A 26,888-nucleotide genomic window follows, 5' to 3' on the forward strand; every position below is an offset into this window, starting at 1 on the left:
AAACCTCCAGGAGAAGCCCCCAGAAAGCAAACCCCCATGGCCCCTCCCCCCACCTGGTTCGGGAAGAATTTCCTCAGAGAGTAGTGGAAAAAACCTGTTTATTTAACAGGCAAAGCACTCCCCAGCACAAAAATGAACAGCAGATGACAAAAACTCTTTCACCGCTCTGAAGAGATGACAAATTCAGAAAGTCTCTCCTGGGAGTGGTTGCCCAGTTCTCGGTCTCCGGCACTGGGGATGGCTGCTGCAGGTCACACAATGCAGGCTCTTGGTGTTTCTTGGCATTTCCCAGGTCCCGGTCTGGAGCAGGCTCGAATGGTATTCAGGAAAGGGAAAGAGAGCAGTCCAGGGAAAAAAAATTGGACTGCCTAGCTAAAGTAACTAATAAGCAAAAGGGCAAAAGCAAAAAGCAGGACCGAAAGCAAAGCGAAGCAAGCAAGCCAGCAAGCCCTATCCTCTCTCCTAGACACTGACCATGGGCAGAGGTGAGATGGCTGATAACAAGACAAAACAAACCTTCACTTTTCCAAGCCAGTCCTGAAGGCACAAAACGTAACATCAAGCATAAACAGAACACGCGACTGGGAATACAAGCACCATAATGTCAGCCTAGGACAACAGTTAAAACTGCTGGTATCTCAATGGCTGCATTCTCCTGTCTTTCCTGAAATAGCTACTAAGACTTTTCTCCTCAAGACCCAAAACATCAATTCGTTAGGACCTACGACACAGTTAATGAATTCAGTGAAAGAATGCTTTCATAGGCAGGTTCAATCATACCACATGTTGAGTTTCTAACACAAAAGACAAGGGTATTTCTCTTCCTCTGAACTTGTTTCCTGTATCTGAAGATGTTTCTTTTTCATTTTTGCATTTTATATTTTTACTTACAATAAATAAAAATGTCGAGAACTTGCCTTTAGGAGGACCTTCAGGCTTTCATTTACCAATTAAAGCATAAAGCTGCCTCTCATGCTGTAGACTCCAAAAGTGGTTCCAGCTCCAGAGAGTCTCCAGGGACAGAACAGCATGCTGTAAACATTAGAAACATGACATTTATTTATCCTTTTATACACAAAAATATAAATGTGCATGCTTACCTTTTAGTAAATATCTTGAACAGATATCACAGTAAAAAAAGTAATTAACAGCTGTTGGAATTTTAAGAGCTGTTTGGGTTTAATTGTGACAGGACAATTCCACAGCACACAAAGATTTCCAGGAACTAAAAGTAAATCTGAAAGCCAATAGACAAATATATGTCTTTTCCATCTGCACTATTTTTAATCTATTACTTTAAATTCCTATCCAAGCACTTTAAGAATGCCCAGGAAAAAAAAAATTTCCAGTGTAGTCATTAGGGTTTCAAATCACTGGAAAGCACACAGCTTCCCTGCTATGCTGCATAGACAAAAAAGCTTTTTTATAGGCCAGTGTGCCTTTTTACTGCTTTTATTTCTGGGAGAAGGGTAACTTCTTCCTACATAAAGTTTTAAAAAGGAAAGAAATAGAAAGTACATAGAAGTAAAGGTAAAGCCTACAAATCTTTGTGCTCTTGCCAGAGGTACAGGGACTGGGACTCCTTTTGCACTGTGAGTAACAAAACCAAGCCTGCACTTCACATTTTAATATTGAACTTTATTGCAAGTCAGTAAATGTTTCTATACATAAATCAGACACAAGCCCTCATTTCTTGTATTCCATGAAAATGACAAGTTACACTAAATGATCATTACAGACACACAGAGACATCTTAAAGCCAGTGCAGTATAGAACAGTACAATCATAATACCTGTTTGTAAGATTAAATATATATACATTTTTAAAAAAGCCAAAACAATGGAAGTGGAATACAGTAGTGATTAAATATGAGATTATATTGTCTATAGCAGCTTTTTAAAAATATTCAACTACTCTATCTAGCAGCAACATTGTCTAATGACTGTTAGACAGTCTGTATTTTCAGTCACTAGGTGTTTTGTTCCAATAGTTCTTACAGACTGTAGCTGTCTCTAATCATCCTGTCAGCAGGAACAAACAAGTTCCTACTTACTGATATTTGTAAAATAACAGTACTGCAACTTCAACAAAAAAAGTGATGTGTTAATTGTCTCCTTTGTATTAAAGAGTGCAACACAGGCCAAATACTTTATTAATGGATTTTTCCTCCAATGCAGACTATAAATGCATGGAAATTTCCAGGAGGTCTGTCTAATCCAGGAGAAGACATTGGTAAGTTCTATGAGAACAGGTCAGCCATCAACAAAACTATAAAGACATGAACATCACTGAAATACAGCATGACCCACATTGCTCCTGTGATGGATTGTTTCCTTGAATTAATGGTGAATAGATGGAGTGATGCAATTCTGGGACCCTAAGGGTAACAGGGTAGCATGTTCAGGACAAAGAAGTTTTGTGTTTGTAACATTTACTCTTTTCCACACTTTAAGTGAGTGCTTGAGGCCAGCTAAGTTTTTATAGGCTGGTCAGATATGCTGCAATATGAGCCAGAAGTGCAGAGGATTAAGGTAATCCATATATAGCCCAAATAAAACTGAAACAGGGAGCTCTCAGCTCACACTGGAATCCAAGGCAGTGACCTCAGGGATGTACTGAGCAAAAATTTCCATTCCAATAAATGCACTTGCTTCCTTCCACCCCTTTCACTTAATTAAGTTTGGACCAAGAGCTCCTTGGCACAGGGCAAGGGTGAAGTGCAGGGCCTCAGTCTTGTGGGCACCTACTCCCAACAGAGACATGAAGCACTCCTGTGGTAGGAAACAATGCTGGTTTGAGGAAACTTCTCATTTCTCTCCAACACAGCACAGCTGATGAACACTGCTGCAGTTTATCTTCACAGGTGAATGAACAAGGCTGTTTATGAAGAAAATCTAGGTTTTTTCCTCCTTGTATCTCAACCCTTAAAATCATGATCCACAGGCTGGTTACTTAAGCTGGGTGTTGAGCCCAGGTTTCCTGACTGTTCCATACCTTAGAAATACCTACTCTTTTAGCAGTCTCCCTAAAACAATGTGTGGTAGGGTTGTATTCCAGTTATTGTTTCAATACATGGAGAAAGTTGTTGGTTGTCAGGATATATTTGAGTTTAGTTTTTGTAATTCATGAGTCATGTTTTAAGTCTTTCTGTCAAACCTGGTGATGGAAATCCAAAATATTTGCTGGACAATGCAATGTAACATAGTGAAATGGATCCATGTTTTCAAAAGAATCACAAATGCCATTGCTGTTGTCTAGCCAGACTCCTTCTCACTTCTAGTGCCAGTAGCAGCAGGCTTTTTGTACTCAAGGGAACAACAAATGACCAGCACTGGCATTCCAGTGGGATTCCCCAGAGTGATACTGCTACTGAGTGCAACAGCAGCCATCCCTCACTTAACAGGCAAATTATGGCTGGAGCCTGGACTGAAAACCACCCAGGAGAAAAGTGTCTTACAGCTTCCCTCCTGCCACTTCTAAACTACAGAATAATAAAAGTTACGATTCTCTGCATCACATCTTATATTACAAGAAGATATAAATTAGTCAAGCATAAAATATAATAGAGCCTAATTTTCCTTTTTCATTCTTACATCAAACCTTAAAAACACAAGTCACTCAAGGGACTAAACTGTAAATTACAATTAAAAATTGCAATTACATTGCTTAAAATCCTTTGGTTACATGAAGTGACAACATGCATGGCTGCCTACTTAAATGAGTGCAAACTGACCCATGCAAGTGACACCAATAGTTTCATAATGCAGATTAAGCAAAGCGCATACATTTTTGTATCCGAGTATCTCTGAAACTCCAGCCTTAGTGTTTCTTCTAGTTTAATTGTCATCAGATATTTATATATATATATATATACACACACTCACATTTAAATAAAAGGGAAACAGAAAATGGAACTTCATCTAAAAGCAAAGCTCAAAGCTTACATGAAATCCATCATTGCTGCCATTTTCTTAACTACAGCCTGCCTCAGCATTCCTCATGATCTCAGTTCACTTCTGTGTAACACAGCCCCGTGCCCACTAACAAAACCACCTGCCACAGGGGGTTACTATTTCCAGTATCTGAAACTACCCCTGAAACATCTGTTTTGTTCCCTTCTGAATTGGCAAGATGCAAACTTCCATAGGATGACGAATCTCTGCGAGTCTTTTAAAATGCATTTGCTTTTGGAAGCAAGCCAGCACATGTTCCTTACTCAAAATGAACTATAAGGAGCAGGTAACATTGCACAACAGTTCTGTACACTGACCACTCAAACCAGAGACAACAAGGAGGTTACCTTAATTTGGGAAAAGCCAGTATTTCACCTACCAGTACTTACCCCAGGCAAGTAGGATTTGACTTGACTACAATGAAACTGCAGACTTTGGGGAAATCAGTGGAATATTAAAAGACTTCTTAGGGGCTCTTCAATTTGTTATTGAAGAGAAAACTACCTCTGGAGGAGTTCTGGATGGATGAGTGGTCCTCTGGCTGTAATTGCAGCACAAAGACCTTGTAGACCCTAAAGTTCCTGCTGCATTTGTGGTGAGGAATGTTAGCACTGACCTTACTCTGGCTGAGGCACACAGAATGCACACATGCAGCACAAATGCAGCATGTTTACAGCATGTTTCCTGCAAGAACAGGCTCTGTGCTGCACTGGTGCTGTGGTATATTTGAAATGTCACCTGATTCTTACGGTACATCTTGAAAAGGACCTGGCACTAACTTTCATTTTCTGAAAAGAGTTTTATCTATTTTGTTACCCCCTGGGGTGAAGTGCAGTGAAACTGATCTGATCAAGAGATCTGACATCAGTGCAGGCACAGCTGCACACAGTCTGAACCCGAGACTGGGCAGGGGCAAGGAAAGGGATCAGGATCCAAAGGACTGCAAAGACAGTGCAGTGGTGTCTTGGATTAACGGATCAGTGGTACCAGCAGCCATCAGTGTCCATTACAAACTGCACCCTGCACAGCATTACCAAAGTAATTCTGTAGGATATACACAGGAAAGGTACACAGCAATTACTGTTGTTTGGGAATCAAAAAATTAGCTTATCCTTGTACTGGAAAAACAGACCTACATTCTGAAAACCTTATGAAGCAGAATAGAGAACATGCTGAGTAAGAGGCTTTCCACATTTCCAAAAGCTTTAAGGAGTGCTAATTTACTCTCAGATGTATTGCAAGGATTGCTCTTTCCACCCAGGAGACACAGCAGTTCGAGAGGTTTTTGAAGAGACTGGCATCAAGTCAGAGTTCAAGTCCATCCTAAGCATCAGGCAGCAACACAAGCATCCTGGAGCCTTCGGGAAGTCGGACATGTACATCATCTGCCGCATGGAGCCCTCCTCCTTTCACATCAGCTTCTGCCAGCACGAGTGCCTCCGGTGCGAGTGGATGGACCTGGAGGAGCTGGCCAGGACAGAAAACACCACGCCCATCACCAGCAACGTGGCCAAGCTCTTACTGTTCGGGTACCAGGAAGGGTTTGATAGGATTGACATAACCATGAGGGAGTTCCCAGCTGTCTACACAGGCCTGTTCTACAAGCTCTACCACAGGGAGCTGCCCGAGTCCTACAGAAACATGACATGATAGCAATACATTTCACATTTCCTTATAGTAATAACTTAGAATTACTGCAGCGTGGCATATTATAGTTATCTGTGGACTTCTTTTTAGGTAATTATTAGAACATAATTATTCTCTAATAAGCTAAGATATAAATTATTTCTAAAGGTAATTATTGCTATGAGTGTGCATCAGGTTTGTTGTTCTCTACTCCATAAAGCAAGCATAAGATAAATAAAATACATAGGTACCTAGAAGAAAACAGAAGTGTTACTGATCCTGAAAATATATTCTGCAAGTCATTTTACTGCCACACAATAGGTTTAAAGAGCAATATAAAGACAGTATTAAACATTCATGGTTTAATCTGGTATCTGCAAAAGTAGTTATAATATCAGCAAATAATTGCTTATATTTGGCTACTTTGGAGAGGAGCAGGAAAGGCGACATCTTTAATGCTGTGTGGCATTGGTGCTCAGAATCTGCCATGGAAGTCAGCTTTTAGCAGACATGGGAAGGAAAAGGATAGCTTTCTGTCCAGGTCCAGTTTTTGGTCCAGGTTTGTACTGTCCAGTTCTTTTCAGTGCCACGTACCAATCCGAGTATTTCCGTGACCGGTAAGTGTTATAATTATTGGATTCCAAACGTTCAAAAAAGAAACATTCTTCTGTCGCGTATTTCTAAAAGGGAAAGGAGAAAGCATTACTGGTGTAGCACCACAAATCAGTTCTTCACATTCAGGGGACTAACTTAGCAAGAATGTGAGCAGTACCTTTGGTTTTAAGAAATAGAGATTAACTGTTTCATGACTGAAGAAAGATACTTAATGTGAAATTGCTGTTAAAAACACCTACAGAAGTTTTTACCTATGGTTCATTTATTGTCTCTAACACAGATTAATCAGCTTTTAATTTCCTTTTAATTACTGTGTAATCCTTTGTTCTGATCAGAAAATGTGTAAAAGAAGCCTTTAAGAACAAAAACCTTTAAGCAGAATATAGACAATTCAGTACAATTGCCCAAGCTGGAAATTCAGGCAGAGGCACATCAAAAAAGGGTGAAAAAAGTAAAGTCCCTATTTCTCCCCAAAGCACGTGTGACACCAGTGCTTTCCTACAGTCCGTTGTCAATGTAAACATTTTGACATAAATCCCATCATTAAGGTGACAAATGACAGCTCAGGCTTCATGAACTGTGTATTCCTTAACATTCCCCAGAGGTGACATTTCAGAGGCTGGACTGCTGTCTAGCAAGAGCGGGATGCCAGCCACTGCACTGTCAATCTCAGCACCTGGAAAAACTCTGGATATCTGTGGTTTTTCCTTTCAAATGCTCTTCAGTCCAGGCTGCATCCAGAGTGCAGATCTGGCAGTAGAAGCTTTCTCAGCACCTCATGAAACACCTGAACTCTGCTCAAATTAAATGCAGTTTACTATCACATTCATTGAGCACAATTTGAATCCATAACATCAAAAGACAAGAATTTCCCTTTGAGTCACGTCCTTGAAGTCTGGCAAAACTTGGCTGATCACAGTGAAGCCACATAAGCATGACAGAATGAACAGGTCATATCCTTAAATAACAAATTATCATAAAATACAAGTCAGTCAAAATTCTTCCTTTCACGGGAAGTTTGGGAAATTTCTTCATTAAATTAAATAATCACATTTCATTCCATAAAGTCAAAGTATTTCATTCTTACAATTAATCTGGAAAGTCAAAATAAGCCATATCAGATGGAAATATTTACATTCTTTCATCAAAAATCTGCCAGAACAGATGCATTTCTGCACAAATATTTTCAGTTAAAAGAGCATTTTCCAAGGGGAGGTTTTGACTATCTGCATTCACAACCAGCCATTCCCCTCCGTTTCTTCTCTCCCATGACTGACCCTGTTAGTAAATAACATGAAAATGCTCAATTAAAAGCTGCATCATTCAGATTTCCACACAACATGACCCACTGAACCCCCACGCAGGTCACCAGGGTGATCAGTGGTCCACCGGCTGTGCAATAAATCATCCTGCAAAGCCCAGCTCAGAACAAAACCTGCAGCATGTCTCAACAAGTAATTACAAAAACATCCAACAAGACGAAAAACAGACCCGAGTAAGAATTTGCAAACACATTTCCGAAAATGTTGATTTATTTGTAAAACAAGGACACTACGCAAATAGATCCTGGACACTGAAAAGTAATTAAAAAACCCCAGACATTAGAAAGGACAGGGTAGTACTTGAGTAGCTGATGGATTAGAGGACTAAATTATGTGTTTAGAAATTAAAGTTCCACAATGTTTTGAAAGAAATTTCAGCAGTGTTTCACCATGTGCAATTCACCACAGACATTTGCAATGTACACTCTTTGCGAGCTCTTGTGAAACACAGCCCTGTTCTAACTGAACAAGAGATGCTGGCAATTAGAAGCAGTTTCTTGAATGTGTTTAGAGGCAGAAAATGGTAAAGGCACAGCCAGCCACAGACTGTTGGAAGTCACAGCACAGAAATCCTCATGGAAAAACATTGCCAGTGCTACAGAAAACAGCCATGAAATTGCAGCAGCATTTGTTAGGCTGGTTGGAGAAAAAAAGTCTTAAAAGAATAGAGTTTCCACCTATGAATAACAACAACGTTGCATGCAGCAAACATGATTCAAGTAATACCCATTTCCAGAAACAACACCGAAGAAAAAAGAGTTTTACAAGCTCAAGTGAGAAGCACAGAAGCACAAAATGACCCAACTTTACATATTCTGAGAGAGTAATTCTGAGTGAGTGGAGGATACTTTACAGGCATTTGGCCTTACAGGAACTAAGCAAACTAGAACTGTTGCAAGGGAAGCATATTCTACAACCAAACCCACCATGCAGCAGCAGGTCAGAAATCCCAAATATAAACACACCCCTGTGTTTATGTTTATCATTTCACAAATAGTACTAAACACCCTATTTTGATCATTCCCCATCACATAGGGTATGGAGTGTGATTAGAATGGGAAGCCGAATGCCACCGCACCAGCACCACAGGAAATTCCCAATTATCCTTAACTCAAGAATAGCACAGTGGACAACTCCTCACATTTTCTTCAACTGAGCTGTCACACAATATCCGAGTAACTTGACCAGGTTCTTTAACTGCATTCCCAAGCCCACACAAAACTCCCTGGAGCCGGAACTGAGGAGCGCCCTGGGAATTCCTGCTCCTGTAAAACTACCTTCAGTCTCATTTCATGGAGGCAGAGGAGGGGATTCAGAAATAATTTCTGCAGCCCCTGGCACGGGTCTTTCATTAGCTACAGATCAGCCAGGGTTAGGAATGCACATTGTTAGCTCCAGCCACGGAGCAGACTTGCACAGAGGCTGAACGGGGCTGTGTGAATACACAAAGCACCAGGGACTATTGCAAACCAAAATTCTGGCAGGGTGAATGCCCTACAGTGGTGCTTCACCAGGCACTTAAGAATATAAATGTGAATGAGGGATTTACAGTGTCTAGGTTTCATAAGCAAAATGAATGTAACTGCAGCTCTTAAAGCAAGATTTATCATCTGGCTCTGAAAGACATTAACTCTCAGAATCTGCTGCACACACTGGCTTTAAAACATAGTTAAAAGTTCAGCTGATACCAATAAAACACACAAGAGTTTAAAATAAAACTAGTCTCACTAGAGAGCAGCTGAATTTACCCACATTTATATAGCTTTTAAAATTTTATCATCACATTTTCAAAATTTTTTTGCCAGTTTTCTAGTTAAGAAATAGAAAGGAAGTAGAAATGCCCCAAAAAAACTTGATTCTCTACAAAGAGAAAAATGAGAAAATACTTTATACTGATTAGTACCATGACAGTAATTTTTAAAAGAAATTGGCTTTACTTTCCCCTTTAAAGAGGTCTTTTAAAATCACTTTATGTGCAAGTAAGTGAAAAATAAAAAAATTACTCCTGAGGGTAAAAAAAGGCAGACACTTCAGTCTTCATTTGTTTTTATAATTTCCTGATCATGTGATTTTTTTCCCTCACAGACAAGCCATTCTGTATTCCTGCTAAATTTTGCAGCTGCTAGGTAGGGCATAAATACTCAACTCCTCCTAATTCCTATTTCAAGTAACTGACAGAAGCTGTGCAGAACTCATTTCTCCTGATAAATCCCACACTGAGCAGCTGAGGAAGTCCGCAGGAAGAAAGGCTACCCCACACAGAGCAAAGGCAGGACACAGCAACACAGAGACATCAAGCAAGTGCTTCTTACCAAGGCCAGCAATCTGCCATCCTCCTTCATGGCCAGGAAGCGATTGGCACTGACACCTTTGATGGACACCACTCCTCGTTCTTCCGCCTGAAGCTGCAGCTTGACTGCGAACAAAAAAAAAAAGACAAAGGCTTTCACAGCCATCATGGGATTGCAGCACTTGACGGTCTCTGCTTCAAACCCTCCACCACAGAAAGCTTCAGCTTGCAATGAAAACAATAGATTTTCAACCTTTGGCTTTCTGATCCCATTTTTACAAAGAAAGTAGCTACTCTCAAATTGGCAACGGCGAGATTGAGTTATTCCATCTTCATTTTGCAGTTTAAAACCCATGAAATTCCTTGAAAGTCCACTCAGGGCACGGTCAATTGCTCCCAGAAAATGGAAATTTTTCATGGCAATTTTTCCACAGCTATCTCCGATGCAGAACAGCATCGGACACTGAACACACACAGCTCTGTACAGGCAGACTGTGAGCAACCTAACTCAGACTATTCAGGTCCATATCACTCCCTAAGGGTTCTGGCAGTTCCCAACAGAAAATATCCATTAGTTTACCTCATCCATCCAACAAGTGGGTGGAACAAACAAACAGAACTGCAGCAATAGTTGAAGGCAGCAAAGGCACAAGAAACAGTGGTATACAAAGCAGGAACATGTTTTGTATCAATTAAAAGAAATTAAACATTTTATAGAAATGAAAACATGTAAGGTCCTATCACACAGCTTTTAGCTACTACCTGTGAACTATTAACACAAAGCCTTAACTGATTTCTGTAGCCATAAATCAAACCCAGTAGTTTGGATGAACACATGAAAGCTTCCCCTTTTGCCTGCCTTTGCCTATTGTATACATCTCAGACAAGAGCTTCCTTCACTCATCTGCTTTGGTTCAGCAAGTGCTTTACTCCATTTGGAGATGCAGTTTTAAATAGCTTGAGCTTTTCAGCCATCAGAATAAATGCCTGAAGTGACTGTAAATTTTGAAGGAGCATCTCTTGAGATTCAGAGAAAGGTTGTTGCTTATTTGGCTTTTTGCAGAAGGGAAAAAAAGACAGCACTGAAGAAACCAACCAAAACTCCAAGACCAGGAATACAGGGAACATAAAACTCTTGGGATAATTGCTGCTAACCCTTTTTCAGGGTAAAAGTTAAAAGTCAGGCACAATTTCATCTCAGAATCAAGTATCCAAAATACAGCGCTCCTAAGTTATGAGGCCAAAATCAGACTTGTGAACAGCTCCAAACGCTTTGGTGTAACTCTTTAGCCTCTGGGGAAGCAAGAAGTGGAAAAGTGCTCTGGGCAGGGATTGTGGGAAATGGACTTTTGAGATGTGCCAAGCACACAGCTTTCACCACACACTTAACAAGAAACAGTTGTGGAACAGCTGAAAATTAATATTAATTACTACAGTACTGACTTAATATGCTTTGTGACTTTCTCTGGACAAAAACACACACGAAATCCTACAGCATCACACTGGGCCAGAAGTTCAAATTCTGTAAAAATAAACTTCTGGTAAAGGTTTGTAAGTCCTGTAAAAATTTGTATAGCTTGTGAAAATAAAAAAACCCCAAGGTGTTCCTGCAGAGTTTGAAAAGAGCTGCAATACTGAAAGCTCCAAAAGGAAAATCAGCTTCACTGGGTTTTCCTCTCCAACTCCAAAAACACGTGAACAAACACAGCCAGAACAGTACTGTGAGTTTTTCAGGTTTCTGTGTTATTTTACCGCTTTATAAATGCAGTGAGTATTTGCCACAGGGTTACACTGAACTGGAGATGCCAAGATACAATACAGCCTTACTGATCAAACCCATTTTGACCACATGATTGTCAGTAGAAGTAACAATTTTAGGTTTAGCTCACTGCAGCTAAATTGGATGTAAGAGAAATGTATCACTTGACACCGATGATCTGCATCTTTTGCAACCTTTGGTCACCAACAGCAATAGTGCAGACTCCCTTCATCATTTCACACCTAGTCCCAATACTTGTTTTCAGCACAACTGAACTTCAAGACCCCATCCATGAAAGTCAAATAATTAAGACATTTGTAGCCTGAAAAAAGCAGCAGATTGTTTTGAAAGAGCTCATTAACCAAGGGCTAAAGAGGCTCATTTTCCCAGATATTCTGGCCCCTTTAGCATGGCAGTGAGTTATTTCCCTGTTCTCATTCATGCTCTGCAATCCACAAGGAACGCCAAGCACAAGGCTCTGCTCAACGCTTGCTGGTGTTGTGAGAACACAGAGCTCATCCGCTGAGCAAACATCCCCAGGACTGGGGCTAAGTCATCATTAAGTTACTGAATTAAACAGTAAAACCAACTCGAAGGACCCAGGAAATTTACAGCTCCTATTAAAGACTTTCTTTTCTATCAGAATCATTCTGCTGAGTAAGAAGGAATGAATTGCAGGATGTATATTTGCACACCAGTGGAGAAACTCTGAGTGATGTAGTTCGAGTGAACCTACAGTGCCTTCCAGTCATATAAAAATGGATAGAGGGAATGTCTTTTCCCAACAATACACACTTCTTCTGTTCAAGATTCATATTCACTGATGTTCTGGCTGAAAAACACCACAAGCTATACAGTCCAACCCGTATTTCCACAGAAACCTGTACAATCTGTGGCACTAAAGGAAGCTGGACCACACTGCAACAGGCAATGAGATGTTCTTTCACAGGGTATGTGGCCAGGACAGATGTGCAAACTGCAGGTTAAACTAAACAGTGTATTTCAGAAAGTTACAAATGGGCATTTATTTCACAGCCTGGAGAGACTTTTCTAAGAATATGGAAGTTGAAAAGTGGTATTTAATAGCATTGTGGTTGGCAAAGTTTCAGATTTCTGTTAAAAAATGGATCTTCCTCATTTTCTTAGAGACCTCAAAAAAAAAAAAATACTTCCAAGGCACTTTTGCACAGTCCAGTGGAGAAAGTAATTTTAAGGACAAATAGCTAAACAGGAAAAGTGTTAACAAATGCAGAGGACAGAGAAAACATGAACATTTTCCAGAAGTAATTCTATCGTCCTGAGCACTAGAACTGGAAAAATCACATACAAAATGCAAACTCTCGGGTCCTTTTACAGTTCTAATAAACCAAAGCTTTAGAGTGGCCCAGGAACTGCACAACTTAAACGGCCTCAAAAGGTTTCATTGCTTTGCATCCTAAACAGTTCAGCCAAAAATCTCCTTCAAAACTGGTTCATTTCAAAGACCTGGGCAAAACCTACCAACTTAGTATTTCAGAAAAACAGAGCTGCACGTTCTGGAAGTTGCTCACTGCTGAGTTGGTACTACTCAGACTCCTAGTGGGAATCTGTTGGCAAACCCTTCGCCGGGGGCAATCCCTGTGACCAAAGCCACGTGCTGGTATTTCAGTCACAGCAGCTGCACTGGCTAAGATGTTCTGGGGCAGGAGAATGCCTCTGGGGCAGGAGGATCAGTAAGGAAAAGGGAAAATAAAGGTTACAGGGAGGAGAGAAAGGGACAGAAACATAATAGGAATAAAATAAAAGGCAAACAAAAAGAGCAAAATGCAGTGAAGACAGGGCAGGGTAAGGGCAGTACAGGAGGGTGCTGTACTGGAGCATGAGGCAAACTCACACATCTGAAGAAAGTGGAATTTGAGGATGTATTAGCCAAAGGGATTAATAAAACCCCCCTTTTCCTACTCCTCCACAAGGAAATGGGAACTCGAACCACTATATCAGAGAAACCCTGTAAAAACCAACTATGAGCTTCTGGCTTTGGATGCATTTACACAGCAAATAAAGGTTTGATTACAGCCTCAGCTGTATTTTCACTGTAACCCTTCCAGCTAACACCCTACAGACAGACTTCAGTGCAGACTAGAGCTACAAGTACCAGTCCCGGTGTCAAGATCACACAAAAGTCAGGTCAGAAGGACTGTCTCTAGTCCAGCCTCCTGCTGAAGAGATTCCATCACTTCACAGTGAGAATCCTGCCTACCACACTGCAGCTAAGGGAGCAGCTCACAGCCTGGGAAGAGAGGACAAATTGGATATTATTTCAACCCCCGTTTTCACTAACGTACATCTGCTTTATTGGAACAAAAAGCAAAACACCTCTCACTCAGTTTACGAGAAGGGAGAGTTTCTGTACCCCCAAAAGTCCCAGGCTGCACGTCTCTGGATCAATGACTAGTGTTACTACAGTCTGCTGTGGAAAAGCTCAGCCCCAGCCAAAGGCTCAGGGCCCATCTCCAACATATTTGCAGAGGCCCCGTAAGGAAAATCCTTCCACGAGGGCCCCGAGTGACAGTGCGGTGAAGCTGCTGCGCCAGCTCCCATTGCCCATCCTCCCGCAGCTCTGTGCCCACAGGAAAGCACAAAGCAGCTATTTTGCAGTCTCACTGCAGAGGTGGGTCAGCTCCAGAGGGAATAAGCATCAGAAAAGCAAGGAAGTTCACAAAAAAAACAGGGGAAAAGTAAGACTCAACAACGTTTCGCTAAATGCAACACCCTACAGCCGAATTCCCACTCTGCCATCCTCTGTGGCTGAAGTTGGCCATTCCTTCACACTCAGGGGCAACATCTATTCCCAGCCAGGTGTCCAAGCAAAATATAAGGAGTCAGATGTGCTTGCTCCACACCTATTATGACAAACCCTCCCAAATCCAGGGGCTGGTTCAAAGCTACACGTGCATTTACAAACACGCATATATTAACACCTCCCTTCTGGCTTTTCCTGCCTGCTGGATCAGATCCAAACTTCAGCCTGGTGATGCCTACTGTAACTTTCTCTAAGAATTACAAATATCTTTGTGTACCTCTGTCCCACATCAGTCTCTGACAGTTTCTGATATCTCTTTCTCAAAGGCACAATTAGCAATTTAATATCTTCTGCCATTTGATAAGTGCTGACATAGAGGCATCCCAAAGTCTTCAGACTGTGAACAAGAGAACAACTCCTTGCTCACTTTCATACGCTTGTGGTAAAAGTGAGCCACTGCCAGAGTCACTGATGCACACAGTGCCTAAAACCTGGAACACATATGAGGTGGCAAAAGGAGAAATAGAGAGGAGAAACAACTAGGAAACCTTAGCAGGAGAGGTGGGCTGCTAATAAACCAAACCATTAGAATTGCAATAAAAACAATCAAGCCGATGGAGTGTCAGGACGAGAAACAGTGAGTCACGCTCCCATACAAAGGCACATTTCTTTGCTTTTGCATGACAACATTCTAAGTGTATCTTTTTCCTTTTTGCCAGCCAGAGGCATAAAACCACTCACAGACAGACACAAGGTGTCCAAAATGTAAACATCTACAACAAAAATACACACTCATGAAACGCAAACACTTCAGGATGTTCCGATTACACTTAAGAGTAAACCAAGAGTAAAGCAGAACAGTAATTTGTGTAACTGTTTAAGCATCCACCCACTATTGTAATCAACCACATTAACATGGACATTCTCAGATTTTAAAGGTTTTAACCTTTTAACGTAGTACAGATACTGAATACAATGGAAATTATTTCCCTATTCAGGTTCTCCATCTATTCTGATTTTTATCTTGACCTCAATTCCTGTAAGTACCCAGTTCTACCTAACATTTACCAATGACACTGGGAATCCTCCCCATGAAACACTGATTACCAAACACACAGCATTCTCTGGTGCTCCCTCTAAATTTCATATAAAAGACAGTAAAATCATTATGCAGAACAGTAATTTCAGAATAGTATGACATCCAACACTTCTGGCACCAATGTGACACTGCTCCTTGCCTGGGCGCCCATGTGTAAAATACGTACAGCCACTCTTCTCCACTTCTTACAGCCTGCATAATCTGGTTGATCAAACCTAGTCGAGCCCTTTAAAAGTAAAAATGTCATGCAAAAGCAAATCCAAAGTTTGTGAATTCTGCTTACAAAGCACAACTTGGGCATTTTGTGCTGCCGAGCAAAGTAAACAGTGATTGCTTCGCATTACGAAAGGATTTCATACGCCAGAAACTCCAAGTCACCGTCATGTAAAACCCTTCTAAATGCTTTCTGCCACACTGTTTGCTGACTCCTTGGCCTTGCAGATGAACTGATGCATCTTTGGAAGTCAAGAGGGCAAAAGCAAACAGAAAAAATTCCTAACTTTACCAGAGAAGAACTTCATTCCTTACTGGGTACAGGCAATAAAGCTTAGTCTCCAAATTACCATTATTTTCACCCCATATTCTTGATTTAGAAAAATGTTCCAGGGTTTCCTTAACAAATGAATAATGCATGCTTGTTCACATGTAGTTTTTTTAGGACTGCTCCCAGAGGGATTTTCTTAGCAAGGGTAAGGTATCCCCCACATTGTTTTCATCTGCTTTCACTTTGTTTAGTATTGACTGAAGTAAATCGCAGAATAACCACTTTTGGGTGTTGAACTTCAGAGCAAAGCTGGTGCAACTGTTCAGCCAACACAGCCGTGTCAGAAGACACGTACAGAACTTGCAGAAATTCTGCTTTATGTTTACTGTGCGTTCACTTACCTCCTTGTAACTAGGACCTGTTTTTCATTTGCAGCAAAACAAACACGTAAAAATAGGGACAACCCAAGGAAAACATGGGAGCAGCATTTCAGAAGACAGAGAAGGTAAAATGTTAATTTTTAGAAGGTATTTTGTAGTGTACCTCCTCCAGGTACAGCTCACACAACTGCTCCGTATTTCAGGGCTGTGACTGATGTCGGAGCAGTAACACATGAAAGGCAAAGGCTGCCAGAGCAGTGGTGAGACATTGCTGCCCCACAGGTTCAATAAGCCTCAGTGTCACAGTTGGAAAGGAAAAGCTGGATTTTAGGAATGCCAAGAAGAATAAGTAAATGGGATTTCAGAGAGTCTGGAGCACAGTGGTGAAAAAGGAACTCTGTCAGGCATCCAGGATCCAGAGAGATGGCACAGCAGAGAGGGAGGAAGAAGGAACAGCCCCATACAATCCTGTGAATTGAGCTGCCTTTTACAGCTGATTGCTTTTAACCTGGCCAAAAGGTTGAGATAGCAGCTATGCTGGGTTTGTACTTCGCTCATGTCCAGTACCAAGGAAACTGATCATTGAAAATTTAAGAAATATTTTTGCAAAAAGTAAAAAAAAAAAAATTTAAAGTCATACACGTGCACACAATAGCACTGGTGCCAGTCTACCTCCTTTAGTGCAAGGACAGTGCAAATGCCACAATAAGCTCGAAGTCTTACTTCATCGTTCTATTTCATCCCCTTCCATCAAGCTGTGTAACCACCCTGTGCTGACCTTTGAATAAAGCATGTACAGGGGAACAGCACAAGCTGCAGTGAAGGACAAGAGCTGTCAATCACTGCTGACCCAGCACAGTAATGAATCCCAGTCTTCACAAAAAGGCTTTAATTTGCTTTTGAATGCAGCCCTGCTTGAGTAAAGAGTTTTCTTTGTAAGAAATCAAATTCCTTAACTGAAAATAAAACACACAGTGCATATTTGGGTAATACTCCTCAATTTTATTCTGAGTACATTTGAACCATACTAAGAAGGGATGTGAGCACTTTCCTGAAAACAAAAGAGAGACCTTGGAATCTGTAGCTTGGAAGAACCTACTTGACTCCCTGCTGCTTCAGCCTGACCATTGCTATTGCCCATATCCTGGTTTAGATCTATGTGATAGTTTCAGTGTCCACACTGCTCCAGACATCTGCAAGAGGGGCTCCTGCAGTACACCAGCTACAAGCACTGGCCATCAAACTGCCTCACCTTACACCACATCAAAGCAGCAGCCAGGCACCCCACTCCTAAGTAGCATTTTCTCCTAATAAAATATAACACTGACAATACTGATCCATGGGACTAGAGCCTGATCACTGGAAAACACCTTACTACTACTGGTACTTGCTCTAGCACAGGTAAGTGCTCTGGAGGAGGCTACTCTTGAAGCTGTAAAGCAAGCAGAAGGTTGGGACTGAACACCTGGCAAGATGAGCCAGTTCTGTGCATCTCTTCAGCTTTGAGGAATTCCTGCATTTCTAAGGGCATAAGCATTGTACAATTTTTCCTCTATTCTCCTGAATGAACATTACTGTCAGCAAAACACACAGTGAGTCTATAAACATCTCAAAAACCACAAAAATAATCCTTCCTATTCACATACTCCAAAAAATGGCCAGGAGCATGTTCAGCTGTTCATCCCAACTGCTCCGTTACAGGTGGAGAAACCCAAGGAACTGAATCCACATACTGTTTCCCAGGAACTGCTCAGCCCAATAGGTCTGTGCAGCAGGATTCCCTAAGTGACTTTTCCACAGAGGTGACAGCCCCTACATGGCCACTGGTAGCTGCTTCTCCACACTAACACGTGCTCCTGGTTTTGTATCCACCTCTGTTCCCACAGGTACCAGCAGGTCCCACAGAGTAACTGCACACAGCCGCTCCACCCTGAAATAACACAGTAGGAATAACACTTCCACCCTGAAGTAACACAGGTGACTACTGCATAGACTCTGTTCATGCTTTTCAAGACATCCATCTGGGAAGACGCTGTATCCTGTCCTGCATTTTAACAGACGAGATGGTTCAGGATATGGCATCACAGGACAGGCAGTAACAATCAGCTGCCACTGAAGAGGGACACTCCATTCCACACTACCAGCACTTCTAAACACCTCACTCACACCAGCTCTGGCACTTTTCTTGGCATCTCAATGATGGATATGTGGTGAAGAATAAAGACTTCAAGATTTTTTTCCCCAGTACCTAGAAATGCCAAGAAAAGATACCAAAACATTGATGCTAGTCGCCAGAGGTGCTGCAGACCTTCCCCCAAGCGCAGATCCAAATGCTGTGTAACTGCACACTTGAGTATGTTAAGGACATCCTTTAACAGAAGGTAACAGGCAAACTCCCGAGCTCTGCAGCACATGAGCAGAATTTCACCACACTGCCACTACACATGGCCATGGAGCCTGGGCCCTAGTTTGCCCTTTCCCAGTACCTTCAGCCTCCTTCTCCTGTGAATCACTCGGTCAATGTGGTTTCAGGCTCTGAAAGTCAAAGATGAGTGACAGGCTCACCCAGGGTCACTCCAGCAGCAGTGCACCATGACAGCTCCTGCAGGACGACCTCCACCCAACTGCGCAGACATCATCTCATTTGTATTCTCGGCCGATCCTATCAAGGTCCAGTCAAAATCTGGCCCTACCCTGAACAAACAAAAAACTACGTAAGATAATAACCCTAAAATGCCACCAGCACTCCAGAGAGTCACCCTTTGAGTATTTTTATTGACAAGTCTGGAGGCAACAAAAGAGACAGACAGGCAAAACAGTTGACCCACATATTGTTACCGAACACCACTGAAAATGATGAAGAGTGAGAGAGCTGCTTTATTTTGAAACACATAGTCTTAAACTGGTTCTAACAAAATCAAAGGCTATTAATTCTCCATCAGGATTGAAACAGTATCTCATTACCAAATTTAAGGCTTCAAAAATCATGCTATAAACATTTCAGATACTACCTGGTACAGATATTCAATTTACAGATGTCATACACTTATGTATGTTCTTCAGCAACAGTAACTTGGGCATTCTCTGGGCTGCATTGGGTCTGGTTTAGTTTTATTAGATAATTGCACTGAACACACTGTCACTGACAGTCAAAAGGACCATTAATTCCAGGGTTGTGAACCAGTTCAGCATAATTCATCACCTCTCAAGTACCCTGGAACAGACAGCCAGTGATCCCAGGGCAATGCTCCCAAGAGTGCTAAAAACCATAATGATCAAATTATTATTTATTAGAACTGCCTGCATTATCTGTAATCCGGAGGAGCTGGGGAAATTTTACAGAAATAAAGAGTCACTGAAAAGACTATGATTTAAAATTCAGGTTGAGTTACTAACATAATTTACTTTCTGTAAAATGCATTTGAATATGACCCCACTACAGATGAACTTATTCTTAGAATCAGCTGCACAAATTTCAAGCATTTATGAACCAAATGAGAACCAACAGCGGCCACTTGATCTCACAGCATATTATCGTATTTGTCTTTTCCAGTTCTGAGATTGCAGTGGCAAACAGGAGTTGGATTATCGTTTTCCTGCAAACCAGACTATGTAAGTACCTAAAAGCGCTCCTGATTTCCTAAGTGAGACAATCTAAGGGCTAAATCCTGCCCTCTAGTGTACCTGTGGGTGGTGGTGCCCTTGGAACCTTCCCCATTTCCAAACTGGGCAGAAATCAGCTGGGAGGGACAGGACAGTTCACTGCCCACTGGAGACATCTCGTGTTGCCTTGGTCCACCTTTGGAGTGTACGTACTACTGGATCACAGCTCTGGGGTGGGCAAGATTCACTAGGAACTGGGACAGAGGATTAGCAGACACTGTGAGAGATGAGAAAGCATCCTCTCCTGAGCAGGAACATGATGGTATTTCTATGATAAAAGAAGCAAAGGAAGCATATTCCCAACTTTTTCACACGGAGGATCTCTGCTACCTCATCCTCTAAAGCCACAGCTACATCCAGGAGCCAGGAGGAATTTCCATGCTATGCCACAAAGTACTTGGCAAAGCAGTCAAGGTCTGTGCAACAGATCAAAAGTAATGCCAAGAGTCTGTTTCCATAAGGACATAGGTAGAAGCAATGTATTTGAATATCTGAACAGGTGCAGGATTTTTTTTTTTTAATGAGTCACCTCTCACTGGTAAGATTTGGAAAAGATCTTGCCCTTTTAACAGCTCCAGCCATGTCTGTGGGACACCAAAATGGGAAAGAAGATAATCCAAGTCCCAAACAACTTACACACCTATAAAAGCTAAACACTAGGTCCTGAACCTTCATACGGAAACACTTCCTGACATTTTCCTAACTTGAGGAACACCATGAGTTTTCTCCTGTTGCATGATCAGTAATGAGATTTCCATCGTCTTCATTGAGCTGCTCTAACAGTCAGTCTATACTTCAGCAGAGTCTTTGCAAAACATTTAGACTGTAACCATTTAAATGTTGTGAGAGAGACAAGTCAAAATCTTAATATTAACAACTATTTATGAAAGGAACCTTCCTAAGAAATTTTCCTGGACCAGTATTACCCTATTTTACATTTTCTTCGGATATTTATGGAAGAGGAGAGAGGTACTGAGCAGGAAGAAGGTATTTCATACATCTGCAGGGTTGACTGAGCTCACACAGCTGAATCCTTTCCAAGTGAGAGGCTGGAGCCTTGTCACCTCATTAAGGAGTGTACAAGAATGGCTCAGGATGTCCTGGATACTGTCTTAGGTTATGTTCATCATGAAACAAAGCTGCTTAAGAAATTAGGGAAATACATAAATGCCAACCACTCCTCATTTAGGGAAACTCTGAAAGGAACCAGCTGTGCTACTAGACGTACATGTTCTAAATGTATGGATAAGTGTTCTCTTTCCATTCTCCAGGTTTTTCCCCCTCACCAGCACTGTAGCCTCTTTGAGGGAAACACCTCTGGACAGTTTCTAAAAGCCTTTCCAATAACACTGTATCCTTTGTACAATTTCCAGGGCATAAATCAACAGTTGTTGATCAACAACAACAACAACCTAGCCATGTTTTTTGTTTTGCTTTAGACAACAAAACTCTCAGAAAGCGCCTTCTGTTTCTTGTTTGTCTGAAAGCATCTCTTCAAGGGAAAACACTCTGGACGGAGTCCCCAGAGTGTGTCCAAAGGGGCACTTTACTGGAGTCACAGCAGCACAAGCATCAGATGTGGCAATAATGGCCGTGGAAGACGCCCTGTCCTGGGTTTCAACTGTGTGAATCATAGGATCCCAATCCTCCAGCATGCAGAACATCAACTTCCATTCTTACTTTCATTAATGACACAATTATGAATAAATGAAGGTGAGTGGGGTGAGTGTAAAACCGTGCCAGGACATAAAGCAGATGTGTATTTCAAATAGAGGCAGGTGGAGGGGAGCTAAAAAGGACATGGATCATGGAAATTGTTTATAGTATTAAAACTTTGGTCTGAAACATAAGGAGACAGTAACTTGCCTTTTAAAATAAGATCTTCTTTTAAAAGTAAGAAGGATGATGTGCTACTAAAATGTTATTTTGTATAATTAATCCCTAAGAATAGCAGCAACCACAAGCATCTCTACTAACTGGCCTTTAATTATTTCTAAACCAAATTGTCCAGACATTGTATTCTTTTCTCAAAACCACCTAACAAAACTTTTTGCTTAACTAAGAAAATCACCCTGAACTACTCGAGGTGTATATTTTCATTGCTAATTTCTTTTTTAAAGTCCTCTCACGTTGTCCAAGATTTATTGCCCTCTGCCACGCCAGGAATACCACGAGATTTCACAGGGACTTCCACAGAGCAGCACTCACCAGGTCAGAGTTGAGCAGAGTCGTGTGGAATGACGTATTTACAGCAAGGATGCTAAGGATGTGAACCACGCAATGCCCCAGCAATGAGCCTCACTGATGCTTCTGCTTCTCAGAACTAGGGTTCTTCCAGGAAAATAAAAAAAAAAAAAAAGGGGGGGAAGAAAAAACAACAAGCCAAGAGCTTCTGATAATGAAAAAAAGGAGAGAATTCACTACTAGGAAAGCACGAGATGTCAGTTGAAAATTTTGGTATTGATAAGGCTCAACAGGAAGAGAAAACACACATTCGATGGACTCAAGAATGAAAAACTAGTATTAGTTTTCCTGAGAGAATAATAAAAAAAGGCAGGAGGGAAGAAATTATTACGGGGGAGCTCTATGATGAAAAAGGCAGCAGTGATAAATACCACCTCCACTCAGGGCAGCCTGGCCCAGCCAGGTAAGCACACAACACACACCACTGCCTGCACTTTTCAAAAGCAAAGACAGGGAACGAGGCAAGAAACCAACAGCCACGGCAATGTGTTGGACTCAGCTTCAGCCTTGTACATCCTCCACTCAACATCACCTCTCTTTTACAGCACATTTCCATAGCTACTTCTAGGGTGAGACGACACGTCTGATGAACTAGTAAGATTTATCTCCTTTAAGGATTCCTGTTACAAGATTTCTTTGGAATTGTTGGGTAAAACTATTTGTTTTGCAAAAGGTGAATGTCCAAAGTGGAAAGTAATATTAAGAATCTTTGGTCTGTCTCCTCACTTCCTTTTCCTCCTAGTCCCTGAGTTTAGCCCAGTCCCTGCATCCATCACTCAGAGCTCAGGTGCAAAGCAGATGGAGAATCCCAGTAAGGTATTTCACCTGCTCCTCATGCCAAGTGCCTGCAGGCAGGCCCTGCACACCGAGCACCATAACAAATTCCCTCCACCCAGGAATCGCACTGGGACAATCTGACCCAGCAAGTCCCTGTACCTGAGCTGAAGGAAACGCCTCACAGGTGCATCCAAAGCTCACTACTACATCCACAAAACCTCCATGCTGAATACTTCCAAAATATTCTGAGCTCTGCAAAAGACAATTTGTGGGACAAAAAGCAGCCTGTGTTGGTAACAGCAACCTGCCACATGCTCCCTGAAAGCCTGTGATCATTCAGTCCATGGGTTGTGTTCCCAGCCCAGGAGCCTTTCCCTCCCTTCAAAAGATCAGGTATTGGAGGGAAAACCTCCTGGTGCTGCTGGTATCCATACATTTTATCTGTATTTAAATCACAATTAATTATTTTTAAAGAAACCCAAAACAATGCAACATGTAACACTTTAAGCCAAAAAGGTGTTCTGACAGCAGTTTGTCATAAGCCCTGCTTCCTTGGCCAGATTAACCCCTCTGTTCCTAAGAGTACCTGTGTGCCAAAAGTGCTCCTACTCACGAGCACCTACCCGCACCAGGAAAAAGAACAGCCTCCTCTCTACCTTGATGCATCCAACGCATTCACCGCCGCCGTGTAGAGCCGTCAAGTGCCATCAGACCCCTGTAAGGGCCACGCAAACGAACTCGAGACCCCTTCAAGCCCGGAACAAAAACCTCTGTGCACCTGACAAGCTCTGTACCCAGCAGGTTGAGCGTGGAGCCGCCAGCGAGGCTTTGCCCCGGGACATCCCGCGGGTGTCGGTGCGGGACCACCAGCTACGGGACGTGGGTCTGAATTAACTCGGTATGAATTAACTCCGTCTGCGTACTCGCGGTTATTCGCGCAGGAACATTCGGCACACTGACGGGCGCTTTCCAAGCACGGCTCGCTGCCTTAGCTTCAGCAGGGCAGGACGGCCGAGGCGCGGCCCCTCTCGCAGCCCCGCTGCCCGACCGCCCGCCCGCGGTGGTCCCGGGACAACTCACTGTGCGGGTCGCTCTTCTCGCGGACGCCGTCCACCTTCCCGTCGGGGTTGATGCGCAGGAAGAAGCCGCCGTTCTTGCAGTACAGGCGCTTGGGGTCCTTGAAGTGCCCCGGGGGAAAGGCACCGCTGCCGCCGTCGTCGGGCAGCGTAGCGATGCCACCCGCCGCCGCCATCCGCCGGGCCCCGACGGCACCGCGCCGCGCCGGGCCCCCGCCGCCCCCCGCCGCCAGCGCCGGGCGGCCTCGGCCCCTGCCCCGGCCGTCCAGCCTCGCCTCGCCTCGCCTCGCAAGCCCCGAGCCCCGCCGAGCTCCCGACACGTCCCGTCCCGTCCCGGCCGGTCCGCGGGAGCTGCGCAACGGTGCTGCCGGGGTCGGGAGAGCGGGAAGCAAAACAGGCGGCAGAGCCCAGCACGCAGGGGACAGACTCCCCGCCGGCACCGGGCTGCCCCCGCCGCGCCCCGCCCCCGACCGCCCCCGCGCCGCGCCGGGGGCCGCTCCCTGCGCCGGCACAGCCGGGCCAGCCATCTCGGGGGACTGGCCAGGGGCGGCAGCAGGTCCCCGCGCCGAGGAACCCCGGCCTGGAGCGCGTGCCTCTGTCCGGCTGAGCATCGCTGCCGGCCGCGCTGGAAACGGGATGCAGCGAACATCGGTCGGACATCTTTTCCTCTGGCCTTATAAAGAAAGTAACTGGAGAGTTATTTTAGATCAGAAGAAGTTGTGTGGCCTCTGCACCATACTAAATTGTTTAAATCACAATATGATGACACATGTGTTTAAAATAAATCCGTGGTAACGGTTTTGTTCATTGCATTCACCAGAAACCAGTTCTCCTCCCATCCAACAGGAGCAAAGTGATAGCAAAAGGCATCAGGTGGAAATTCTGGTACAGGCCTTCCCCCTCTAATAAAACAAATGTACAGAGTTTATAAAGTATAGTGACCCATCAAATGCACTTTGTGCCTGAGGCTGACAACAAAACAGGATGAAAAGGTTTGTTTCCCAAAACGTGCTTTGTGCCCCTTATCTCCTGTTTAACAGCAGGCTGGCTGCTCACGCCTGGAGCTTGGGAAGCTCTCTGGTTTCAAAGGCAACACAAGCAGCCCTGGACAGTCCCAAGTGGGACTGCAAACACTGGGCTTTTCACAGAGCCAATGTGCAGCAGCCCACAGGAACAAACCAATGCCAAGGCAGACACAGCGTCCAGCTCACACACTTTGCAATATTCACTTTGCTAGCAAGTACGTCAAGGATGTTTTGTTGCTGCTTAACTTCTCAGCTCTGTCCTCTGGCAAGCCATAAATTTTAGTTCTTTACCAGAATCAGAGACAATTATGATGCTTCCCACACCCTCATGATGAAGGGAGCGGGCAGAGCACGGCCCAGCCCAGGAACAGGTTCAGCCGTGTCAGCTGCTCCCCTCAGTGCCCCAGGCACAGCCCAGGGGCAGGCATCTGCTGCCAAATGGGCACTGCAGCCCTGCTGCTCCGTGAGCACCCCCCCCCCTTCCCTAGGTTCCCCAGCTACCCATCCACTTCAAACACTCTCTGCTACGTCTCATGGAAATCCCACGTTATCACTGTACCTGAAAGCTCTGGACAGTCACAGCCAACAGTGAAGACCCTCCTTGTTTCCTCTTGCTCCTCCCCTACAACAGAAGCTCCATGCAGGGCATTTTGTGTCCTTGCACTGTGGAGCCTTCTGAAGTCCTTGTGTCTTTCTTGGAAGGCACATGAAGAGAAGATGAAGCTGAATTCAAGTAGATGAAGGGAAGGGGTGAAAAGGTCATTTTAAAAACTCTAATAAGTTCTTTAGAAAATAAACAAACAAAAAAAAATCTCAAAATGCTTAAAAAAAAAAAAAACTTTTCTAAAGACTAAATATTTATGGTTCCACTCAGCCACTCCTGGGACTTTACATTCCTTGCACACCCGGCAGCCCTCACAGCTCTCAGCTGGATGCCCTGTCACAGAGCTGCAGAGTAGACACTGTGCTTTTCAGGACAGGGTCCTGGTTTCTCAGAGTCTTGGGAGCCCTGGTATGGCAACCAGCTTAAATTCCTTATCAAACGATCCTTTTGAAAATCGGTAAAATCCAGTGCACCAATAAAATTGTGAGGCTTGAGAACTCTTTAGAAGCTTGTCACTGGGAATTATGTACGAGGGGCTTACATCTAAAAGATAACAGAGCTACAATGAAAGTCCTGTTCCCTAAGCAACCTGCACTCACCTCAAGATCTGCCAACTTTCTATATTTTTTAATATATTTTCCTTTCTCTTCTTCAAATGGAAAACACGCCTGGTTTTTTTTCTTCACTCTACTTTCTTCTGCAGTCCAGCCTCTTAATATGGTCAGTAATACTGCACTTAAACATTGACTAAAGTGATTCTGGCAGTAGCATTTTCCTTTCTTGTGGCCTCTTCCACCACCCTTCCTCAGCTCAGATCTTCCACACAATCACACCCATATGGCTGCTTCCCCTCCACCCAGACCATCAATTATCCAACCCCTTCACAAGTCTTCTTTTGACCTGAGTAAGACACTCCATGTTACAATGCCTTGGAGCCTACTTTCCTGCTACTTCAAAAGTTCCTCTTAGAGACCTTTTCTCTAACCTGTTCCATTTATCTGAACTGCTGCCATTCTCTGTTTGTCCTGCACTGTTCTGTAACCAGCTACAATTGTTAATGGAATCAGAGAACATCTCAAGCTGGAAGGGGGATCATCTGAGTCCAATTCCCTGTTCCTCACAGGAATGCCTTACCTCTTACAGAGAAAAAGCTGTTTTATTCAGTGCTGCTGTCACACAGAGGTCATAA

At 43.1% G+C, this 26,888-nt stretch overlaps 2 protein-coding genes across 2 annotated transcripts; one reads left to right on the top strand and one right to left on the bottom strand.

The window, feature by feature from the left end:
• Positions 1-1,617: 1,617 nt before the first annotated feature.
• FGF2 (fibroblast growth factor 2) lies at positions 1,618-25,569 on the bottom strand. Its single transcript, XM_068187957.1, is given in 5 exon segments — positions 1,618-6,259; positions 9,829-9,932; positions 24,075-24,488; positions 24,491-24,529; positions 24,532-25,569. Coding segments are annotated over 5 exon segments (942 nt in total). The 5' UTR covers positions 24,731-25,569; the 3' UTR covers positions 1,618-6,073.
• NUDT6 (nudix hydrolase 6) lies at positions 2,096-7,260 on the top strand. The gene is made up of 2 exons (XM_068187960.1): positions 2,096-2,232; positions 5,215-7,260. Exons 1-2 carry the CDS (start codon positions 2,172-2,174, stop codon positions 5,601-5,603), a joined length of 450 nt encoding a protein of 149 aa, XP_068044061.1. The 5' UTR covers positions 2,096-2,171; the 3' UTR covers positions 5,604-7,260.
• Positions 25,570-26,888: the final 1,319 nt, after the last annotated feature.

Source organism: Anomalospiza imberbis, chromosome 4, assembly GCF_031753505.1.
Source record: "Anomalospiza imberbis isolate Cuckoo-Finch-1a 21T00152 chromosome 4, ASM3175350v1, whole genome shotgun sequence".
Taxonomy (NCBI): Eukaryota; Metazoa; Chordata; class Aves; order Passeriformes; family Viduidae; genus Anomalospiza; species Anomalospiza imberbis.

What these genes read in the sequence shown, in the direction of transcription:
- NUDT6 (XM_068187960.1), top strand. Translation starts at nt 2,172, where the DNA reads ATGCAGACTATAAATGCATGGAAATTTCCAGGAGGTCTGTCTAATCCA. An exon ending in TAATCCAGGAGAAGACATTG is followed by an intron (nt 2,233 to 5,214) that starts GTAAGTTCTATG and finishes CTTTCCACCCAG; the next exon opens with GAGACACAGCAGTTCGAGAG.